At 34.3% G+C, this 24337-nt stretch overlaps 1 protein-coding gene across 1 annotated transcript in view; it reads left to right on the top strand.

Annotated features, from left to right (window-relative positions):
• The window catches only part of Nipped-A (Transcription-associated protein Nipped-A), a 936100-nt gene that overhangs the window by 593860 nt on the left and 317903 nt on the right, over positions 1–24337 (top strand). The window contains exon 41 of the mRNA XM_090393977.1: positions 16868–17017. Coding sequence (XP_090250103.1) covers positions 16868–17017 — 150 coding nt within the window. The remainder of the gene's footprint in view (positions 1–16867; positions 17018–24337) is intronic.

Here is a 24337-nt window from a genome sequence, read left to right as displayed (position 1 = left end):
TTCAACATAAAATGTACTGGAAATACAATTCTTCAGTTTTCTTCCTCGAGAATTGTATTTCCAATACATTTCACTTTGAATAAGTTCCTTTCTGTGAAAGGCCATAATTTTGGATTTTATAGTTGATATTTCCTTATTAAACATTTTTATGAGTTACAATACTGTTTAGATAGTACACAATATTGCATCTCATTATGAGTTGCAATCAAGAATTTCAAGTATCCATTCTGCAGTGGCATTGATATATATAAAGAACGGCCTTATTGTGGATGCTCAATACACTTTTATTAATAATTAGGCCAGCATCATCTCTATTTGAGAGCACAGCAATAGCACATTTTCACAGCATGGCTTCTCAATAGTACAAGGGTCCCCAACAGAAACTCTGGTTTCTGTTGGGGGAGTGATCTGATTGAAGGACTTCAGGAAATAGGACATGGTGACTATATCCCAATCAGTAGAGTGATTTGTAGAATTGATTATTGTTTTTTGGAGATTTAAGGGGAGGTTACAGACAGTTCACATAAGCTTATAAGCTACTCTAGTATTATTAACTCCTGAGTGCAGAAACAGGGTTGCTTAAGAGTCAAAGCCAAATAACTGGGAGAGACCTCCACCTTGCCTTTAAGGAATGTGCATAACCGACTGGGGGTTCTGACCTAACAGTCCAATTCTCACCTTCATGTGGTATCCCCCATTAGTAGGTATCCACAGGGTACTGAATGAAATGAGGACAACCATACCGAACTAATTTCTCATTGACTTCTCTCATTCCGTTCACCTCTATTCTTTGGAACAATCACCCTCATACTGATTTTCCCACTGAGTAGAACCTCCCAGTCTCTAAGAAAACACATCAGCAGGCTATCTTTTCTCCTTAATGACACTAGTGTTATAGGTCTCATGACCTTTCATGTGTGGGGTCAAATAAATATAATGATAATCATCAAATTTAACTCTTTCTTTATGAGAGATGATGTACGCCTAGACACGTGTAGTGAAAATCTCTAGCATTTTCACTACACGTGTCTAAATTGAATAGCAGCTGTAACAAATTTGCCAAATAATCCATGAAATTTAACTTTAGTTAAAAAGACCAAAACTACAAAAATAGCCACAAACATGGAAAACTTCAGCTTTATTTTGAATGGAGAGTCAAGTAAAATGTTTCTGCTATTTAGGCACAGTTTTTAGTGAAGATGGCAAGTTCAATCTGGAAATAAACAACAGAATAAGCAAAGCTGGTATGGTGGATAGCCAGTTAAATAATTTATATGGGATAAGAGAGAAATTAACTTGCAGTATACACGACAGTGTTCAACCAGTTTTCAGTTATGTATCTGCAAGTTCAGTTAGAAATAAAGCACTTGATCAAAGATTCGAGACCACAGATATGAGAGTTTTTAGTAAAATTAGGGGTCTGAACAGATGGCATCAATGGCAGAATCATATTAAAAAATGAAGACATTAGGAAGGAAGGAACTTGACATTGTATGCATTCAAGAATATGTGAACAGGGCTAATCTAAGGTGGTATGATGACTTAAATAGAATGGGAGAGAAAATGTTAGCAAAACCAATGTTTGATACCAAGATAGAAGGAAAAAGACCCAGAGGAAGACAAAGGTCTAGGTGGATTGATTCAGTCAGAAGTGCCTTAGAAGCACAAAATGTTAGATATGAGAATATTGCAGTCTTGATAAGCAATAGACTAATTTGGAAGAAAATTGTTGATAAATTATTATGATGTGACACCTCCAAGAAGGCCAAGGAATCATTGTGGGATGGCATTCTGAGATTTTTGATATGGTAAAACAAGGGGGCCATCCCTGAAAATCTCTCCTACTATTTAATTCTCGAAATGCACTGAGTGACACTAACTGCTACTATCAATGCCATCTACTTCCCATCAGCACCAACAATAGTATTGTTTGTCTGTAAATTGTGTGTGTGTTTATCATGGCCTATATGCAGGATGAAAAATCTGATTTTGCAGGTGAAAAAAACTCTGCTACCTCCTTATGTGAGATAGTTAACCTTCAATTGAAAAAAACCGGAAGTTCTTGCTTATTATTAATGTAAACTTAACCATGTAGTCATGGTAGCCTGAACATCCTTTTTGGGTACATATCAGGAAATTGATGATGATGAGCACAGAAGAAAGATTTCTGTTATGTGGATTGGAAACAGTCTCCATTCTAAATATTGGAATTTTGGCAGGGAGAAATATCAGAAAATCATATCCTCTGGTGGGTCTTCTCAGAGAGTGGCTAACTCACCTTTAGTCGAAAGAGATCAGATAAAGGTTCGTCAGGTCACAGATGGGAATTGAACCTCAGGTCTTTCTGACCAAAGGGTTTCATCTATACCAGCTGAGCTATGGAGGCTCTAAAATAAATAATAACAAAATAAAATCTGGTAGTTTGTAAAAGATATCAATACCTACCTATTAGAATATGTGAAACTATAGCAATCTACCATTTGGAAGCCAATTTGCTGTTCAGATAATTGAAGTGTAATAACCTAGTTGTACTTTGAAGTCCATTGACATTCAAGGGGTCAGATGAATGGTAGATTACTGTAGTTACTTTTATGGAAACTTAAGCAACTCAGTTTTACCAGCTGGTGAAGGTAGAATCAAGACATTTTCCTGAAACTCGTATACTCAAGCAGTTATTAGTACAAATGCCAGTAGATCTGTCAATTATAGATGTGTATGCCCAACATCATTCTTTTCTTCATTTTTATATTTTAGTAAAAGTCCTCTTTTCCTAGTTGAGTGAGGCCATTATTGGTCTCAGTCAAATAATTGTCAGTCCATGTCAATAAATGAATATCTCTCAGATTTGTCTTTCCTTCATATTGGTTAGTATTACAGATGGTTTAATTCATCTGTAATTTAATTCATTAAATGGGTTATATAAATATATTTTCATATTGAAAAAGAAATATGAAATCTTGATCATCTTAGAATTTATATATGTATGTATAAAAAAATACCTACATTCAATTCATCACTAGCATTGTCTACTAAGGAGGAAATTTCTCAGTGAGTTGCAGTTGATCAATCTTTGAAACAGATGAATAAGATTTATTACCTGGAAGAAATTTTGTTTTTAATCCTGCAACTGAGAATATCAATCGTATAACAATGTGATACTTCTTATAATAACATAGTGATATTAAGAACCTGTGGTGGTGGATAGCTACATTATCAGTGTCACCTTGTTCTTTTCAAACTGAATAGAAAGCATAATCATTATCCAGCAGTGACAAAGGTGGATACTGCTAACCTATTTCAAAAAGTTAGGGCTAAACTAAATTAGTGGTGGCTAATCCTTAGGAAAATAAGTTTATTACACCGATTTATTATTTTATTACTAAATCACTTAAGGAATTGACAACTTAGATAAGAATATAAATTGAATTACAAGAGACAGCCCCAAATTTGGGAGGCTTACATCAGCAGACCTTCAGCCCAATAGCTAAAGAACACCTACTTAGCCTGTTAGGGAACCATCAAGACTTTTAGGTGAACAATAGCTTCATCACTTCATTCTCAATTACTGTGTTGTAGTGCCTACGTGCATATGCCTTTTTTGCAAGTTCCTTTTGAAGATGGCAACGTGACGCTGCCGAAATATCGGAATATATTTATTAAAGTGTAATTTAATTTATATTCTTATCTACGTTGTCAATTCCTTAAGTGATTTAGTAATGCATAACCAACGTATAAGCCTGTCTGTGAGATTTATTATTTTATAATTCTTACCTCATTTTTAATCATAAAAATTTTTTTTAAAAATTAGCAACAAATGATTGAAATTTGATTAATATATATTTGATAGTTCTGAAACCACTCAGTATTTGACATAATTGTTATTTGAGTGATTTAAAAATTCTGATTTGAAAAGAAAAATTGACATTTTTTTTATTTAAAAATAAAATTAACTAAGACTGATGGAATGTGGCCTGCAAGGTATTCTCTCTCCTCTTCTCCATTATTTTTCATGGAAAAATATGCTTATCATGCCATAAAGTCCTCATGGGTTTCTGATATTTTGTGCATTATATGAAATTTACATTTTTTTTTTTGATGTTTTGAGATTACATAGTGTACCACACAGTCGGTTAAAAAAATAAAGAAATACAAAGCTGTGTTCATTCGATATGTTATTCATTGAACACACATTAAAATTTTTACGTGCTGAGAAAAGAATAATTTCTAAATTTCATTTGTTGTAAACCGACACAGCGTTTTTTTTTTAGTGTATTATGAAATTCATAATTTTTACAATACTCTTCTTTTTCTTTTTACAATTTTTATATCACATAAAAAAACACCAATTATTTTAAGAATGTAAAGCAATAAAAAAACACTCCCTTTCTTTAAAATATATATTCAGCTAAGAATTTTTTTTAACATTTATTTGAGTATTCCCCATCCTTCGAGGAAGCGAATGAACATCAAATGCCATTTTGTGCTTGCATCATATATTCATGTATAATATTAGGTGTTGTGGATGTTCGTAATTAGTACAGTGGTATTTTTCATTTTCAAATTTCTCAAGCCTCCCCCCTCCCCCCCACTCAATCTCAACATAGCATAAAAATGTATAATATAATATACTCTAGTTGAATGGTATATAATTATTCCAATCCATCACAATTATAGAAAACACCGACAGAATGATATGAGTAATGCAGAATTAATAGTCACGTTATGCTGCCTCTTACAACTATATTTGTAAATTATATATATTGTAAAGGTCAGTAAAACCTCTGGGATGATATTGCAATAAGATATCTCTTTACATCTTGTTGATGAGCCCTCATGAGAAACGTAGAATTACTACATATTGAGATGAGAGGATATTATTAACTGTGAATATTTCATGTAAATTGGACAGATCTGTTCATAGATCATGCATAATCATGATTCCATGCTATAGTGTATACTGATCATAACAGTGTCACAGAATAAAAGAAGATTGTTCTTTTATTCTGAGCAAACCAACTTGCACAACAAATTGTGCGAGTTGATTTTCTCACTAAATACTAAGTCATCACATGTAATTCATGTCATGTCCAGGTGAATCATTACGGTTATAGTAATTGCACATTATAATTTAGTGAACCTACCTATTATTTGCATATCTGCATATAAATACTATTTTTATGCAACTTCCACCTACAACACATGGGCATGGATGTTTGTGATTGTCTTTAGGTTGGAGATGAATTTTGTTGCCCAGTGCGAGACCAATACCTGTTTATTTGAGGCCTGAAACAACTTGAAAAAGTTCTGCATTTAGTCTCGAGAACAGGGTTTCTGGGATATGTACAAAATAAATTAAATGGATAAAATTGATAAAAACAGGGAAGGATATCCTTAGACCATCCACGCTACATCATAAATCGTAGGGGGCAGTGCATGATGTACAGAATGTAGATATAGTAATCTTCCTGTGTGTTTAATAAGGAGAAAAGCAACACAAGCATAAATAAGTTTTTTATTCACTTCCATTATGATTTCACGGGCTGCATTGTTCACTGTGCTGCCCTTCTAGGTAGGCCACAAAACTGCATCCTTTGCACAGCATGTTCAACATCAGAATGGATCCAGTCGGGACTTATGTTGTGCACATGCTATGTTATGCTGTCTTTCAGCACTGGAAAGTTATCAGGAGGATGATCCTGATAAACCCTGTCTTTGAGAAACAGGATATATCGGGATCACTCTGGCTTCCATGAAATGCTTTTGAAGAACTTCTTGTACTGATCAACTGATGTGTGGAGGAGCCTCATCTTCATCAAACTTGCTGAATCCATGCAAAGGTGCTGCTGTAGCTGTGGCACAACAAAATTTTATCATGAACATCATGATCAGGTGTTAGATCACCCCCACTTATTGTAGGCCTCAAGTAGCTTTAAAAAGTTCTATATTTGGTCTTGAGAATAAATAAATAATTGTAAAAAATAATAATGAAAAATAGAAAAAAAATCTCCCAGGCCTACAATTCTAATGTACTACAAGTTTACAACCTTTCATGGGTAGGTGTCACCTATGAAAGTGTGCAAGGATCAATAGGCTTTTATGCCTATTATTTTCCTCTTTAAACCTGCCAACCAGTAGTTCATGTCTCATTAATATAGATTAAAAAATATTCACTATACATTTAATAATTTAAATATATTACCCAAATATATGGTTGCTTATATGTTCTCAAATCAGCAGATTCTTTTCCCCTTCTAAATCGCATTTCTCTGTAAAGCATGTGTAATAATTTGTCACAAGCTTATCTGACATGTAGACAAAATAAGCATGAAATATGACATGCAAATAGTTTGTTGCATCACATTCCATGGACAAGTATGATCCATTGCAGTTTGTGTTGTGCCCGATGTGAACATATATACAGTAAAACCCCGAAGTTACACGGTAGGTGGGACCAACAAAAAGTGCGTAAGTCGAATTCGCATAACTCGAGGTATAATTTTGCTGTAATTTATATATACAAACATACAACTGGGACCAAAGGTTTACAAAAACACCTATATTTTTTAAGAAATATAATCATAATTGTAGTTTTTCATATATAAAAAAAAAAGTTATTTCGATGTCGATGGTTTCATAAAATGTAATAGATTCATCTGACAGCATAATGTCTTTTTCTTGTCACGCAAAATTTCTTCATAGCAAACTAATGATTTTTTTATTCCTTGCCTTGTGGCTACAATTTGTTCCTCATTAGAATCTATGTCCTCCAAAATCTGTAAACCTTTCTTTTATGATTGTTCTTACTGTGGATTCCTGTAGATCAAACTTCTTTGCTAGCTCCCATATTTTCATTCTGCCTTCAAAATCCTTAATAATGTTGAGTTTTGTTTCCAAAGTCAATGTGTTTCTTTTCTTTCTAGCAGTAGAAGAATCGGACTTGGATGACATTATTATTTTTTATGTGATAAAATTTTTATCAAGAACATAACATTAAACAATTGCAAGGGTTGTAGACTATAAAAATCGTGCATTAATGGAAACAGCGCGAAACACGTCAGTGCTTGTTCACAGCATGTGCGACACTGGCGAATGCGTCCGGTTCCTCAAAGATACGACATGTGGTGAAGCGGGACGGGAATACGTACATATAACCCTCGTATAACGCGGTCTACAATTTCTAGTAACCGTTTTTTTTTTTTTTTTCATATTTTTCACCGCGGGAATTAAAAATCAAATTTTATCTTCTTTAAATTGTTGTCTGCCCATATCACGCAAATAGTTATAAGTATCGAATTTAGTTTTATTGTATCACTGAATAAGGTACTGTACAGAAGCTTTTTCAGTCTGGGTCATTCTCAACAGATAGTGCAATTAGAGACAGATGGAATAAAAACGGCACTAACTAATAAATCACGTCCCCTCTCACAGAAACTATGCTGTATAGACTCAAGCAAAACCATATGTTGCACCGAAACAGAGTATCTAACTAATAGTGAATTGGAACTAATAGTGAGTTGTGAATGTGTTAAAACTAATAGTGAATGTTGTTATGACAGTTTCAGATGTTATGGAATTCGATTGAAGAGAATTATCATTTCAAATCAACACTTGTCGGTTGCTTTTGTCTTTGGGTTGCACGATCTTTTGTTAATACCGCACCAATCATATTGCACGTCTTTATAGCTGCTGTCTTGTATAAAACAAAATTGAGCTTGTACATATTGTAACAATTTAAAAAAAAAACTTGAATAATTTATAAGCGTATAAAAGGTTATCACCTGTAAATCGTTGACATGCCAGCAAAATTCTCAGATGTGCCACCTCTGAGAATTCGCCATCTAGGGTTTACCGTATAAAGTGTTTATTGTTGAAAATTGTCTTCGTTTTCTGCCAGGAAAGCACATTTAAAATCATAAGTGTGTCATTCTCAAAAGAAAATTCCTTTGGATGGACACCTTATTAAGCAAAAAGCTCTCAAAGGTTATAAACATTTAAAAGAACTCGATCAGGATTCTTCAGAAGAAATCTCTCAGCATGGATTTTGTGCCAGTAAGGGTTGGTTCGAAAACTTTAAAAAGCGGTTTTCTTTGTATAATCTTAAAATCCAGGGAGAGTCAGCATCAGCAGACGTTGAAGCTGTCCGGAAATAACCAGCAGAACTTTTAAAATCATTAAAGAAGGTGGTTACAGTGCAGACCAGGTGTTCAATGCGGATGAATCTGGGTTATATTGGAAAAAAATGCCAAAACACACCTATATTTCGAAAAATGAAAGCTCAGCTCCTGGATTCAAAGTTTCCAAAGATAGAATTACTCTACTGTTTTGTAGTAATGCATCAGATGATTACATGACAAAACCAATGTTTAGTAACCGATCTGCAAATCCTCATGTGATGAAAGGGCTCTACAAGTATAACCTACCTGTTTATTGGTGGGCCAACAAAAAGGCATGGGTTACAGCTAGCATTTTTTTTTTTTTAAATTGGTTTTTGAAGTGTTTTGTACCCAATGCAGAAAGTTACACAAAGAAAAAGAATATGGACTTCAAAATTCTACTAATTTTAGATAACGCTCCAGGCCACCCAACAAATTTAAGCCATCAGAATATTAAAATAACTTTTTTGCCGCTTAATACTACTTCACTTATTCAACCACTCGACCAAGGAAAAATATCAACATTTAAGTCATATTATATTCTGCAAACATTTCAATTAATTTTGGAAAAAAATGGAATCTAATCCAAACATGACACTGCCTCAAGCGTGGAAAGAGTTTTCAATATTGAATTGTGTAAAAATTATTTCTCTGTCCATTAAGGAATTACAATCTTCTATGCTGAATGCTTGCTGGAAAAAAATATGGCCTGAAGCCATTGGAACAAAATTTCGTACCTCCAGTGGATGCCGAGCTACGTCGTATAATAAACATCACACACATTTTTGGTGGAGAGAGCTTTTGTGGTATGGTTGAAAACGAAATTAGTGAATTAATTGATGGAGAAATAGATTTAAAAGAGGATGAACTGGTACAATTAATAGATGGCGTCGAACCAAATGGTGGGGAAAGTTCTGCCGAAGATTCTAACTATGATGAATCCATTAAAGAATTCAGTTTAAAGAAATTAGCAGAAAGATTGGACTTTGCAAGAAAGTTAGGAAGTTATTTGACTGATAATGATCCCTCAATGGAGCGCTTGGGAAAATTCATGAGACAATTGGATATTTGTTTAGTGCCATATTATGAACTTAATAAAATATTGCAGCATGGTGGAAAGCAAAGTCTCGTTACTGACTTCTTGATGACTAAACCAGCCAAAGCATGCAATGAGAATTATACAAATGATGTCCAAGAGATTTCAAGTGGTGACGACCTCCAGCCACTTAAAGAACATCTGTGAAATGTTATTTCTGAAGACAGTGATGATTAAAATATGCGCTGTCTTTTATTGTGGCTAAAACATTTATGCATTATGTGCAATGAAATTTATGTACAATTTGTAATTTTTATAATTTTATACTACGTATTTGTCTCATAGTTTGTTTTCTTAACTTACATGAATTACCTGAATTAAATAAAAATATTGTTTTTGTTGGATATGTCATTGTTGTTTATATAATTAAAAAAAAACGACTTTGGAACCTAACCCTACTTTGTCTATGTGATCTTTGTCGTGTATAATGAACAAGTGAAAACTAAATTAAAGATGCCAAAAAAAGTTATATTCTTGGTTTCATCCTTTACCCAAGTGTAAGCAACAAAGTTTGCATGTGATATCGCTCACTTCTTGACTGGGCTACTTTTATATAGGAGCCAGTGACTTCACGTCGGTTGCCTTAGTATCCCATAATGCGATGCACATGTCCTTATGTACATGCATAACGTTGTGAATTATGGGAGGGGCCACTGCCCAGACCAGTTTTGACCTTTATTGAGGTTAAAAAGTAAGGGGATGCTCATCATAGACCTTGAGTAGTTAGTAAAGTGGTGCAAGAGAGCCTGATAATATTAGGAGAAAGAAAAGACATAGATATTATGAGAAGAGAAAATGCCTCAGCACTTTTATATCATCATATATCCAAAGCAGTTTTCCGTCTTCACCAAACTCATACAGATGAACAACCAAAAGACCAATTGAAAAAGTGCAAAGTTATTGAGGTCTCATCAGTGGGAACCAGACCCCAAAGTGATACCAAGGTTTAAATAATGCAGAAGACATATTTCCATATAGAAGTAATCAAAAGGTGACACACTTTATTACTAAAATACTCTGGATTAGAAACAGATGTTGAAACTTCTGCATTACTTCAACCTTGGTATCACTTGTGATCTGGCTCTTACTGATTAGATCTCAATAAAGGGCAAAACTGGTCTAGATAGTGGCTCTTCCCATAATGCATAGCATTATTCATATCTGTAAGGATATGTGCATTGCATTATGGCAGTGTTTCTCAAACTTCAGATATCTGCGGACCCCCTTCTTAAATTTTCATTATTACCAAGTACCCCCTAATTAATTAAAATTAATAAATTAATTTACAATATTAAAAAATTAAGTATCTATTTTATTTGAATATATATGTTCATGTAAACAAAAAATATGATTTATTTTTAATAGAACAAACTTTATCAAGTACTATCAAGTTCTACTTCTTTGAAATAATTTATCATCAGTGAGAGGAGTGAAATTGCTTATGGTGAGATAAAATTTCAGCAAAATTTGGCTCTATAGTTGTTAATTTCATTTCATCGAAGAAGGGCCGAAGTTGGATTTTCGGCCCTTCTTCGTCTTAATATCTACAAGGGCCGAAAATCCAACTTCGCACAGATATGAACTTTGAAATAGAAAAATAAACCTTAGCGCTTTATCTGTTAATTCAGGAAATTCATTCTGTTTTTGTAGCCAAAATGATGATAACGTATTCTCGCTGTGTTTATTTTTTAGGCAACCATCAGAAGCTAGTTCTAAAAGTTGTTGTTCTTCTATTGACGATAGACCCTTTGGCATAAATTTGTTTTTATTGCCACTCAATATTAATGTCCAATTCAGGGAAATACTTTTTCTAGATTCGTTTGTAAGCTTTTTAAATGCTGCATGATAGTAATTTTCACATCATCATCAATTTGTTCATTTGAACTTGCGAGCAATTCATGAAGCGATGGAAACGCGTCAAATTCTCCATTAACAACCCGCTTTTGCCATAACTTCATTTTTGCCAACGTGGCGTTCACTTTATCTTGGACATAAAATATAGAAATTTCCTTGCCTTGTAAAGATAAATTAATACTATTTCATACAGTAAAGTATGAAGTAAAGTAAAGTGGCATATCTGCCAGGTATGCTAATTGACTGAGCTATTTCCAATTATGTGAACTTTTTCAATTCAAACTTTTCATCAAGAAAACTTGTAGTTCATACTGAAGTTCAAATAAACGAGTAAGGACTTTTCCACGAGAAAGCCAACGAACATTGGTATGGAAAAGAAGTTGTGTATAGTTGCTTCCCGTTTCTTTGCAAAGTTGAGAGAAAAGTCTGGCGTTTAGAGGATGGCCTTTAATATAATTTATGATTTTTACAGCTTCATCATGAACTTTTCTTAGGTCTGTAGACATGTGTAGCCAAAGCCTCCTTGTGTATGCAGCAGTGTGTCGACTTTGCATTTGGTGCAACAGCTTGAATCCTTGAAACAAGCCCTTTTTTCAGATCCGACTATGGATTTTGCTCCATCCATGCTTATTCCAACACAACTTTTCCAATCAAGCTTGTTTTGATGCATAAAGGTATTTATACTATTGAATATTTCTTCTCCTGTTGTATGTTGTGGCAAGGGTTGGCAATATAAAAGGTCGTCGTGAATTTTTTTATTTTTTTCGTACCTAACGAACATTAGAAGATTTGCAAAATTTGTAATGTCGGTGGATTCATCTACCTGCAATGCTTAATAACGACTCTTAAGTATATCGCATAACAATGTTTTATATTTTCAGCCATTTCAGTGATTCTTCGATGAATGGTACTATTTGAAAGACAAATCCTATCAAAAGATCTTTTTGCATTATCTCCGATCATATTTTCCGCTATTATTTTTGCTGCAGGCTTGACCAAAGTTTCACCAATTGTTTCCGCTGCACCACTTTTTGCTATTAATAGCGACACACGATATGAAGCTTCTAAAGCCTTCATGTTTTCACCTCCTGACACGATTGACATCACTTTTTGAGATTCTTTTAAAGTTTTTAGTTTATTTTGAAAAAATTCGACAGGTTTGTCCTTGCATTCATTATGTTTCGATTCAAAATGACAATTTAAATTAGATGGTTTCATGCTTTCATTTTTTAAAGTTTCACCGCAAATTACACAATGGAATAGGTTCCTCTTCATTTCCCGTCCATGAAAATCCACATTTCAAGTAATTTATATCGTACTTACGAAGTTTTCTCATCTTCTTTTTAGTTGGTTCTTTAGAGATGTCAGACGACACACACTTATCAATTTCACTTGATCCAGATACAATATCAACATTTTCTTGTTGCTGGCAGCTACTTGTATCTACACTGTTCCTCTCTTTTGTGCATTTTAAAAATCCAGTCTTTAACCAGTGATCCATACTTAAGAATTTGAAAGCTAAAAAAAATTACCGTATTTGACGAACAGTCCTTCAACAAATGGCTAGTGAAAGCAGAACTCGAAACCAGAAATGGTAGGCCAGTAGAGATAAAGCAACTATGAAGACGTTCATATGATTGGTGCTGTATTAACAAAAGATCATGCTACTAATTGACAAAGGCAAGCCAACAGTTCAGTTAAAATGCTAATTCTCTTCAACTGAATTCCTTATATAATATCTGAAACACATTCACTATATGTTTCTTAGTTTTAACACATTCACTCAAACAAAACCATATGTTGCCAGTGCACCATATTGTTTTGATTGTCTACTATACAGCATTTTATGTGGGAGGGGGTCATGCGATTCATTGGTTAGTGCCAGTTGTCTCTAATTGCACTGTTTGTTAAGAAACATATTACACAGCATGCAGATTTCTCTGTACCTTATTCAGCGATACAATAGGAACGTTTTACAATCTCAAACTTAAATTTTATTCCATGCGTTAATGATGCATAGCCAAACATTGCCACGGACCCCCTGAATATCTTTCACTGACCCCCAGGTATCCGCATACCACACTTTGAGAAACACTGCATTATGGGATACTAAGGCAATTGATGTGAAGTTATTAGTCTCTGTATACAGGTAGCTTCAGTCCTGAAATGACTTTAGGGCAGACTTTGTTTGCTTAAACTTAGTTAAAGATGAAACCAAGAATATAACTTCTAGACATCTTTAATTTATAGTATAGCCAAGTGGAAAAACTTGCAACAAGTGAAGATCATTGGGCAGTGTTGCCACCTGATAATAGTTTCCTTCCATTTTGGTACAGAATAGCCATATATTTTGAAGAGCAAGAAGTTACTTTCATTTAAAGTCAGTTGACTGCTTTGTATGTCAGTCTATTCTCTGAAAAGTAATCCTATTATCATTAATTACAGCTTACTAATATGGGCTTACTATATTTCAGAACCCTTGCATATTTTTATGATCTTTTTATATAATTGGATGTTATGTGGCCTAAAGGTGTTTTACATATAGATAGGATTATGATTCTGAATAGAAAAAAGAATCTGATTGCTGAGTAAATATTATACTTGCATTGCACTCTACTCTTGTCTGGCCAACAAGCTCAATTGGAGTCCCACTATAGCATGAATGTTTGGGAACGTCTTGAGGTGTTAATGATTTTCCTCATCCAATGCCTAATACTCTGCTTATTGGAGACGTTCAGGCATCTGTTAAACAGGGTTTTCAATATGTGGTCTTCAGAGCAGGGCTCCCATATTAAGTAACATATGCTTTTCTGTCCATGAGAGATGCAAGTCATGTCCTCTTTCAAAAAAAAAAAAAAAAAAAAAAAAAAAAAAACGCATAAGATGCTCTGCACATTTATAACTCCTAGAAAGTTATAGATTTTTATTCAACTGAATGAAATTTTATTTCATTTATAATAACTTAAAACGTTTCTTTGGCTTTAAGTTTCTTATTGTCATCATGATTTTTTATTACCAATTTTTGTACTGTATGATGTGACATCTTGGCCAGATAAAACTTAAAAATGACACTTTATTGATCTACTGCAATGTTGATACTATGATAACAAAAAGACACTTCATTAGTTCATCATGAGTGGAAACTAGTCTTGTGCACAGGTATGTGAAGGCAGTACATGAGTGTTAATCTGTAGTGCTTCTTTTTAATGTTAAAACATGCCCTTGAAAATGTTTCTTTGCAATGAAGATATCTGGTGTGTCTACATCAAATATCTATAATAATCATTTTCTCTTTAGTGATCAAGTCTTTCCTTTTTGAAATCCTCAAATTCAAAAAGTTCTGTGTAATGGATTTGACTCCTGTAAGCGTTCCGATAAAATAACAAAAGATTTGTTTTGAAGTCTCCATTTTTGCTCTACTTCCAAGAAGTGTTAGATATAACAATATTGTAGTGTTCACAAGTAATAGACTAATTTGGAAGAAAATGGTGGACAGGAGATTATTAATAATGCAAACTTAACCATGTAATGCTCTCATAGTAACCTGAATACCCCTTGGGTACATATCAGAAAATTAATGATGATATCATCACAGGCATTAATTTAGCAATCATTTTTATCTTAATCAGACAGGAATATCATCCTATCTGAATTATTATTAATTTAAAATGCTCCCCCACCCCTTCACCAGTGCTGCTAATTTCTACAATTTTGCAATTGATGTTGGTTATTTCACTTGGAAGGATGAAATATAAGGGTATACGAAAACAGACAGCATAGTTAGGGTTTTCCCTGCTCACCTTCCCTCAATTTTTACATGAACACTTTGAAAAAAACATCTTGGCACCATCATTCATAAACCTTCTGTGAGGTATACTTCATTTGGTTCAGAAAAATTAGTCATTCATCTTACCTAAACACACAGCATTCCATAATCTAATCTACTATTTAAGAAAAAAAAAAAAGCCAAGAACAAGAATTTTGCCTTTCTTTAATCAGATGTCTTTCCAGTATGTTCACAATTTATAGAAAACTAGCCCATATGGGTATTCGCAAATTTTGTCATAACTTCTCCCTCCCTCCCAACAATATTATATGATAAAAACTCAGGATAACAGAGCTATCAACTTTTTTCCCTTCGGACTTTCCTCATAGGCGAACTTGATCAGATTCACTATACTTATTTATATAATTTATGCATTTCTAAAATAATTAACAAAATGTGTGGCATGTCTCCATCTCGCACATCTTTCAACACAGATTTTTATTTATTTATTTTATTGTTTGTATGTTACTTCCACTCACAAAAGTTATTTGCAAACCACAAGTTATTTGTACATTTCATATGGTGGGCTAAGGATTTTTTTTTCTGATAAATTGTTTTATCAATTAGATATAATTTTTTTTTAAAATTATTATTATTATTATTTTTTACATAGTCTGGAATCCATGCTCTAAAGACCAAACATGGAACATTTCCAAGCCAATTCGGGTCTACAGTGAGCATGGAGGTGATCTCACACCCTGCTCTGAAGTTCATCTCCCATCTAAAGACAATTACAACATCCATGCTCATGGCAGGATAAACCCTGCAACCTGTTGGTTGGAAAGCAGTTATACTATCCACTCAGCCGCCTAGGGCATCAGATTACAGTAATGCTATTACTGTTTCCTCTGTCTGGGACTCATCTGAAAAAATGGCCAGAACTATGAAGAAATATAATATTTTCTCCATTTTCAAACCTCATATCAAGCTGGCTGCTCTCCCTTAAGACCAACACTCTGTTTTATGTGCATATAAAATTCCTTGTACTTGCAACTTGCTGTATTATTAACAACCAGGAAGACCAACATAAGAAATACATCCACCACCACCATAATTATAGACAGTCAGGTCTGGCAGACCATGCCGTGAACACTGTACACATAATCAACTGAAAAAAAGCTGTGCTTCACTGCAGTAAGTACAAAGAGCAAAACTTGTTTGGAATAAGTATCAGATCTTAAAATCAACTCGACCTCAATAAATATGATAGTGTGAAACTCAAATTTATGAGAAACTATAATTCTTAGATCTCTTCCCCAACAAATAAGATTAGGTATCTATCAGCACCCATAGACTGCATTCCCCCTGGGATATTAGGTTTTAGTATACTCACTTCCACAAAAACGTTATCAATGATACAATGTAACTGCGGCATGACCATTTGGGTGCATGCTACAGACCTTATATTGTATCCTTGATAATGTCTCCTTAACAGACAAAATATTTGCTTTATTAAACTATCATTTAATTATTCCTAGTTTTTTGCCTTGTGTGTGTGCTACTCTGTCTTCATGTGTAAATTGCAATTGGGAGAAGAGTAAATGATAAAACAAATTTCCCATTTGATGGGAGTAAACAAACAAGCAAAATCCTGAAAGCATTTCTCCAACAAGTAAATATTATTTCATCTGCCTTGTTGATATATAATATTGACTTGCTTTTGGTTTGTGCCTTTGTAAATATATTAATATTTATATATCACACGAAACTAGTATACAGTGCAGTTTGGATTCTGTTATTAGTAATTTGGAAAAAAATTATTTATAATAAAGGTGGCTAGATCCAATTATTCACTTGATCGGTTACACTCTGTATGCTGTGTTGTACTGAATTATGAATTGCTATAAGTTTGGTCTATTTTATATTTGATAATGTAAGAGGTTTTTTACTACTTTACTGGGAATTTTTATTTATTTACATTTTCTAATATTTTAATAGGATACTCAGCAACCTAATTATGGTAACATTTGTACTGCTTTGGAACTACTAGCTTTCCTGCTCACCATTTTAAGAAAAGAAACAATCTTAGCCACATTTAGGCCCCTTCAGCGAGGTATTGCTGCTTGCATGACTTGCAACAATACTAAGGTAATACTTTGTATTTTGTTTTTATGAAATTAAAGATTAATGATTCTGACATGTTACTTTATTGCAGCTTTTTTCTTTTTCTTTTTTTTTTTTTAATATATATAAATAGTGTAGTTATGTCTTATGCACAATATATTTGTGAACTGAACCAGTCATTTAGGATTAACCTCTGATGTGCACTGCAAAGGCAAAACAAAATTTTAATTTATAAACTGATTTTTTTCCTTTCTTTCTCGAACTAACTCTGCTTAATTTGGGCAGAAATGTTTTAAAGAAAGCAAGTCAGAAATATCAACTACTTCAATTCCAGCAAAAACTGTATGACATCCTCATAAACAGTAGTCAATTTCAGCAATCACTACAGGAGACACCTATGAAGAGTCGTCTGCAAGTATGTATGAGAAATAATGACTACTTCAGAATCAACAAAAACTCCATGAGTGACCCTTATACAGATGCGTCTGCTTTCTCATTCTTTCCACTCCAAACACGAATACCAAGAGAGACAGAATCTGGCCATAAAAATAAAAAAATCTCTTTACAGCATTCTTCACTTAGATTAAGATTTGCCAACACAAGAAAAGAAAAACCAAGGAAATGGTCACAAGAAGTTGCTGAAAAGTGTTTGTGATTGAATATGATTACATTGAATGCATGCCTCCAATAGATCTTATCATTTACTATCTTTCAAAATCCTATTAAGCAAAGTTAAAACAGAAATATACAAGATGATTGTTAGACTTGTTGTTTTATATGGAGCAGAAACCTGGAATATAGCAGACGGAAAAGATGAAGGAAAATAAAATTCTTAGAAAGCTATAGACCTATAAGAGATAATACAGTATGGCACAAACAAAAAAAAAAAAAAACAGTACTGAATAACTATGATATATATTATGGAGTAAAAAAGGCAATGTTCAGTACTGCTTTTTATGAACTATGAGATTATGATTTATGAGATCTATATGAATGCTATAGATCTGCACTTCTATCTAATGAAATCTGAGCATGTAGATTGAATTAGTTTGGTCTGGAAAGTATATATGAGGAGAGAAAGGATAGAATGGCTAAACAAGCTTTCTAGATGAGTCCTGATGTAAAGCAACCTAGAGTAAGACTGCAACAGCATTGGGAGGATAACATCCAAAATAGATCTAGTTGAGGTGGGAATCCTGGACTGGACTGAAAGAAAGGAATAGAAGAAATTGGTACTTGCAGCAAAGAACCTTCAGAAGTTGAGTAAGCTAAAGGAAGAAGAAGGAATAGGGTAACATTTTTCCAGCAAAGGTTGGTCGATTGGTAGAGCCTCTGCTACTAATGGCTCACCCAAAAAGTTAAGCAATTTAGTGCAGTTAGTAGTTGGAAAGGATCAATCATTCAATGCTGTTGGCACACTCTCCCTTGATGAGTCTATGGACTCCCTGGAGGTGTCGTCGTCCAGTAGCATCCTTTAGCAAGAGGGTTGCAGCAGGTGAGCAGCTCTTCCATTTCTCTCTGTCTGTTGCCTCCATCATTCTTAAACCAGTCCATTCCACGATGTCATTGAACCACTTTCTCTAGTTGGTCTTCCACGTCTTCTCTTCCTTCAACTTTACCTTGTTATATAGTTCTTGTCAGGTGTCCCGAAGAACCTCTCAGAAGAACCGTATAATATTCTTGAGCAGTGTTCTTTCCATCTCAACTCTTCTTAAAACTTCTTGATTTGATATTCTCTCTGTATAGCTAATCTTTTCCATCTTTCTATAACACCACATTTCCAATGCATTAATTCTTTCTATATCTCTCTTTCTGAGTGTCCATGACTCACTTCCATAACTTGCAATACTCCAAAGCGTTGCTTTAACTATTTCAATTCTAACACCTATTTTAATATTCTTGTTAATTAAAATTCTCTTCATTTCCATAAATGTCGATTTAGCTTTGCCTATTATATTTCTAATGTCCAACTCTGAAGTTCCTTGCTCTGAGATCCAGCTACCTAAATATTGAAATCTTTCCACTTCTGAAATCTTTCCTCCACATCTGATCTTTACATTATCTCCTATTTTTCTGCCCATTATCATTATCTTGGTCTTCTTTGTGTTAATCCTTAGTCCGTACTCTTTGCAAGAGTTTTCAATTCTTTGAATAATTTCTTGTAATCTATTTTCACTTTCTGCCATCACCACTACATCATCCGCATATCTTAAGTTATTAATGTTTATTCCTTCTTCTACATCCTCAAGTGCCTCTAAGCATCTGTTCACTATAAAGGTTAAACAATAATGGTGATAATTTGCATCCTTGTCTAACTCCTCTCTCCACTGAGAATTTTCCTGTTTCATCTCCATTTTCACATACTGACGCTGTTTGTGACCAATATAATCTCTTTCAAATTTCCAAGTCATAAGAGTCGATATCAATATTTTCTAGAATGTCAAAAAGCCTTTTATGTTTCACTGTATCAAATGCCATTTCAAAATCTAGAAATCCCAATAACTTTCGACCATGGTTTAGTATTTTCTCCCCAATAATTCTCTGGGGGGGGGTGTCACATAATAATAATTATCTCTCTATATAAATATCATGTTTCATAACTGTTAAAACTAGAGCCATTTCAATTTTTTTTTTCATCAATCAGTCTCAAAACTAACTGACATAACTGAAATTGTTGAATAATAGCCACCATGACACACTCTCATAATTTCTTGCATACAATACAATTGTTGATATTTTTTCTGTTGTTACGAGAACTATCATGATGCTTGTCACATAGTTACATTATTCAAAAAAAAAAACTGGTATTCGTGTCACTCAAAATATGGAGCAAATATCATTAAAATGGCAATGCTATCGAGATTCAATTGAAATAATCATGGATTCAAAGTTTTTTATATCAGTCCACAATGACCATAATATACCTATAAAAGGTGCATGTGGATAGAAAGAAGAAAGGAATTTGTTAATGTACTACTTGAAGAATTGAGGGTTATAATCATTGGGAAAAACTGTTGGAAAGGCTGTTCCAGAGAACAGGTAGAGAATGTTTTGATAAGCTTGGAACTGAACTATATATCAATGTTGACCTGCAGTTTGTTTTGTTCTTACATGATCAGAAGAAAATGGAGGAATTGGTAGGGAAAAGTTCAGTAGCACAACACCCATGGAAATACTTATAGAAGAGACATAATGCAGCAACAGAGCATCTATGAGAAAACAACTTGAAGAGGTCATTGAAAGAGAGTCATGAAGTTAACTGAATGCTATCTTGTGAATACAATAGAGTATTCTGAGGGAGGTCTTAGGTGTACCATCCCAAATGAGGGAACAGTGTTGATCTTTATAAAGTGTCACGCATTGAGCAGGAGAGAAGTACTGTTTAGAATAAAAAAAAATACCAAACTTTTTGGAGTATGAAAAGGCTGTGGATCTACTTGTTCCAGGATATGCTTAAGTTAACCCAAGAAAACCGTCCTGGTTGGTGAGTAGAATATTTTCAAACGTGAGGGAGAATGAGGCAGGACCTTTCTTCTGGGAAATGGGACAGAATTGCATTTTAGTGGCATTAAAGAATCCCTCAACAAATTTGAGAATGGCAAGGAGGTCAGTGTTTAAATTTAAAGATCTTGAAGCCCAAATGACCTGAACCTTATGTTTTGAAAATAAAATTAAAAAAAAAAAAAAATCAGGAGAGTGGAGAGTATTAGTACTGTCACCAGCAAAGCTATGAATAGGATTGGATGTCAGAGGGGAATTTTTGATGTATACAAGGAACAGTGTAGATGAAAGAATCACAGAGCCTCTGGGATACACAAGTATGGACTGAAAAATCCGATGAAAAGAAACCATTTATAAGATCTTCAGTGAACAACTACACTGGGAAAAGATGGTGGAAATCCATTCACCAAGAGATGGATGAATACCAGAAGTGGTAGTGTGGTAAGGCAACCACTTGAGTTTCTTCTAATTTTTTCCATTGGCTTGCATCTGAAGGTGGATGAGTCAGGCTAGTAGTTCTACTGTGAAAAAAAAGAATGGCAGAATCCATATGTGTGATCACTAAGTAATTGGTGGTCAAATATATTGAAGCACTTTACTGTTGTTGACCTTTTCCATTATATTTCAAGAATATCAAACTCAGAGCAGTTGGGTGATAGTTGGGTTGACTTTTTATCTCCCTTTTTGAGAACAGGTTGGATACAGGCTTATTTTCAAACTGTTGGATAAATTCCAGATTAATTGAAGAGATGATAGAATGGTGAAAGTTTGGAACATTTGCTTTTAGTACAACTGGAAGATTACCAACAAGGCCAGCAGACGTATTGGTATCAAGACTACTGAGAATTTTTCTAATGTCCTTCTGCCAAACATCCCCTCACATGGGGCATTGCTTCATGGTGGAGGGGGATCTCCTAGTGACGGTGTTGGTCCTTTTAATTCTTCCTTTTTGTAGTTGCTTTTCTTCCTGTATTTTCCTGAGTCTTGTTTTTTACTATCCTATCTTCCAGTCCACCTTCACAAGAAGTAAACACCCTGTGTTTACTGTACACTACAAACTATAAACATCCATCATGGGTAATCCTGATAGTCTTGCACTACTTTGGCCTCTGCTTCAGCAAAACAGATGATCCTGGATGGCGCAACCAAAATCAGTTGGTTTGCCTGCTATGGACAAATGTGTCGCTGTAAGTCTCCTTCCCCAGGTCCAATGGACAATGTCCAAGGCTTGATATAGTATATGGTGCCAGTATGGCATCTGGGGGTAGCCTTGGTGTTCCACTTTCGAGTGCAGTCATTGCTTGCCAGTGAGTGAGCATCCATTTGTGGCTCTATGCTAGATGGAGACTCTAGCACTGACGTTCACAGTGCTCATAAAAAATTCCTTGAACATGAATTCTTCATCCTCAAAGATTTCAGCGAAGTACAGAAAAAACCATATATACATCATTTGATAACACTAACATCAATAAGAGAAATGTGACAAATGTACCAGTGTTTCTCATCTGTGCAACAGGTGAAAAGCCAATAGAGAAAATTATTATTACTATTATATGGTATCTTCATGGAGTTCAGAGACTCATTGTGGAAACAGTGAGTCTCTCTCTTTAAACTCATTCACTATCAGGGTGCTTGCGATTGATTCTGGCAATTCATTCCACCCATTTACTGCTTTCCACATGAAAAAATCTGGTGTGCACGCCTTACTGACCATACTTTTACTCATTTTCCATGGATGACCCTAGTTCTCTGATTAATTTTGCTATATATATATATATATATATATATATATATATATATATATATATATATATATATAAATATAAATTTCCCATTTCCTGTGCATCAGTTTTATAAAACTCCTTTTAATATCTTATAAGTTTCTATCATGTTCCCACTTTTCTGCCTATCAACTAACCTTTCTAACCTGCACACCTTCAACCTATCCTTAGGGAACACTCCACAGAGCTGTCACTAGCTTAGTCACTCATTTCTGAATCTTCTCTCAACTCTGTCCACCATTATTCCCTAACAAACCCAGGTTACCAAATATGTTCACAGTAGTCATGATGCATCCAAATCTCTTATAAAGTGAGATAATAACTGCCCTTTAATATCTTTAATTGTTAGCATTTCTTTCAGCATCTAAGTAATACTTTGAGCTATTTTACCAGCTCTTGCTATATGCCCTCTGAACTTGAACTCTGTCCACCATTATTCCCACGTCCCTAGCCTCATCAGTTTCCTGCAATCCTCAAACCAAATTTCCACAAACCATATTCTCCTACATGGCCATTGGAAAATGGACCAGGCTGACTGGAATTCTTTCTCTAGTCTAAATCTATTGCCAAAGAAGTCAGTCAAACACCTATGATCAAGGCAGTGAAGTATATAAAAGATTGTATTGTCTAGGCAGCAACAGCCACATTTCCAAAAAAAACATTGTATTCCAAGCAACCAAAAACGATCAAGACAGAGCAGGAGTATATTTTGTAGATACCCAACCAATCAAATATAATGCTTTTAAATGTTCTTGGGCCAAAACATGTTATGCTAGATATCACAGTCAAAAACAGTCTAGGATCAAATTTGTCATCAATTAATCAAAAAACTAATGCAAGAATTGTATGGGATAAAAGCTGGTAAATGAAAGGTAGATATAGAACACATCATTTGTCTACTTTGAAAACATAATGAATGTGTGTTGTTGCCAATCCCAAAGTTTCACTCCTGAAACGGCAGACATTTAGGGGGGAAATTTTGCTAGAAAATCAGCAACAGCATCATATCCTCTTGTCTTTTTAATACTGAAAGAGCAATAAGAGAAACTGTGGTTAAATTTATCCACAAATGGACTACATCTGTGCAATCAGTTGTTCATTAAAGCAAAATGAAAAAGAACTTTGTTACTCTCTCTCTCTCTCATGACACTGCAGTGGAGCCTGATGATATCCGTTATGAGATAAAACCTTCCATCACCATCCTTGAATCCCTTTCTATTATTGTACAACAGGCCACTTATAGAGGAGGAGTTTGCAGATTATTGTCATAATTCACTTGTCATTTCCATATCAAAACAAGAAAGGATCCAATACAAGCAAACAATTGCTGACCTATCACTCTAATGAGATGTCTTTGTAAGATATTAGAGAAAATAGTAAATGCTACACTTCTCTGGTATTTAGAACGCAACAGTTATCTCTCCAGCACACAATGTCAGTTTCATAGACATTGTCCAATGTTGGACCATTTTGGGCGATTTAGAAACACAATCTAAGAAATGCAGACTTTGTTCTTTGACATGGGAAAGACTTATGACACAGCCTGGAAATATGGCTTATTAAAAAACCACTATAACTTAGGTCTTAGAGGACATCTTGTTTTTACTAAAAACTTTGTCTAGATGAGTCTTCTAAGTCCAAGAGAGAAGCACGTAATCTTGACCATATCATCAAGAAGATGATGTTCCCTTCTTTGGACCATTGTTTGTTTCACTCTGCATTAATGATACCGAGAAGGACCAAACAGAAGATGTTCAGTTGTTTGCTGCTAATGCAAAGATAAGCAAGGAAATACGGGATGCTGCTGATATACAGCACTTCCAAAACAAAGCTTGAAACAAACATTAAAATGTAAAGCTAAGGAAGTCAATTTTTCACTTTATAAGACTTTGATGCAACTGCATGTGGACTGTTGTGCACAGATTTGGTCTCCTGAGTTCTGATGGGATATAGAAGAAAGAGGAATGATAAAAGTCTAGTAAATTCTGAAAGGGTATTATAAATTTTGTTATAGCGGGGTGGATTCAGGTAATATATGGAAGTTAAGTTTCTGTGTGATTAA

Source organism: Typopeltis vanoorti, chromosome 6 (genome assembly GCF_054136105.1).
Source record: "Typopeltis vanoorti isolate ZY-2024b chromosome 6, IOZ_Tvanoo_1.0, whole genome shotgun sequence".
In the NCBI taxonomy this organism is placed as follows: Eukaryota; Metazoa; Arthropoda; class Arachnida; order Uropygi; family Thelyphonidae; genus Typopeltis; species Typopeltis vanoorti.
The sequence above is the reverse complement of the archived record's forward strand: the minus strand, read 5'-3'. Positions and strand labels throughout refer to the sequence as shown.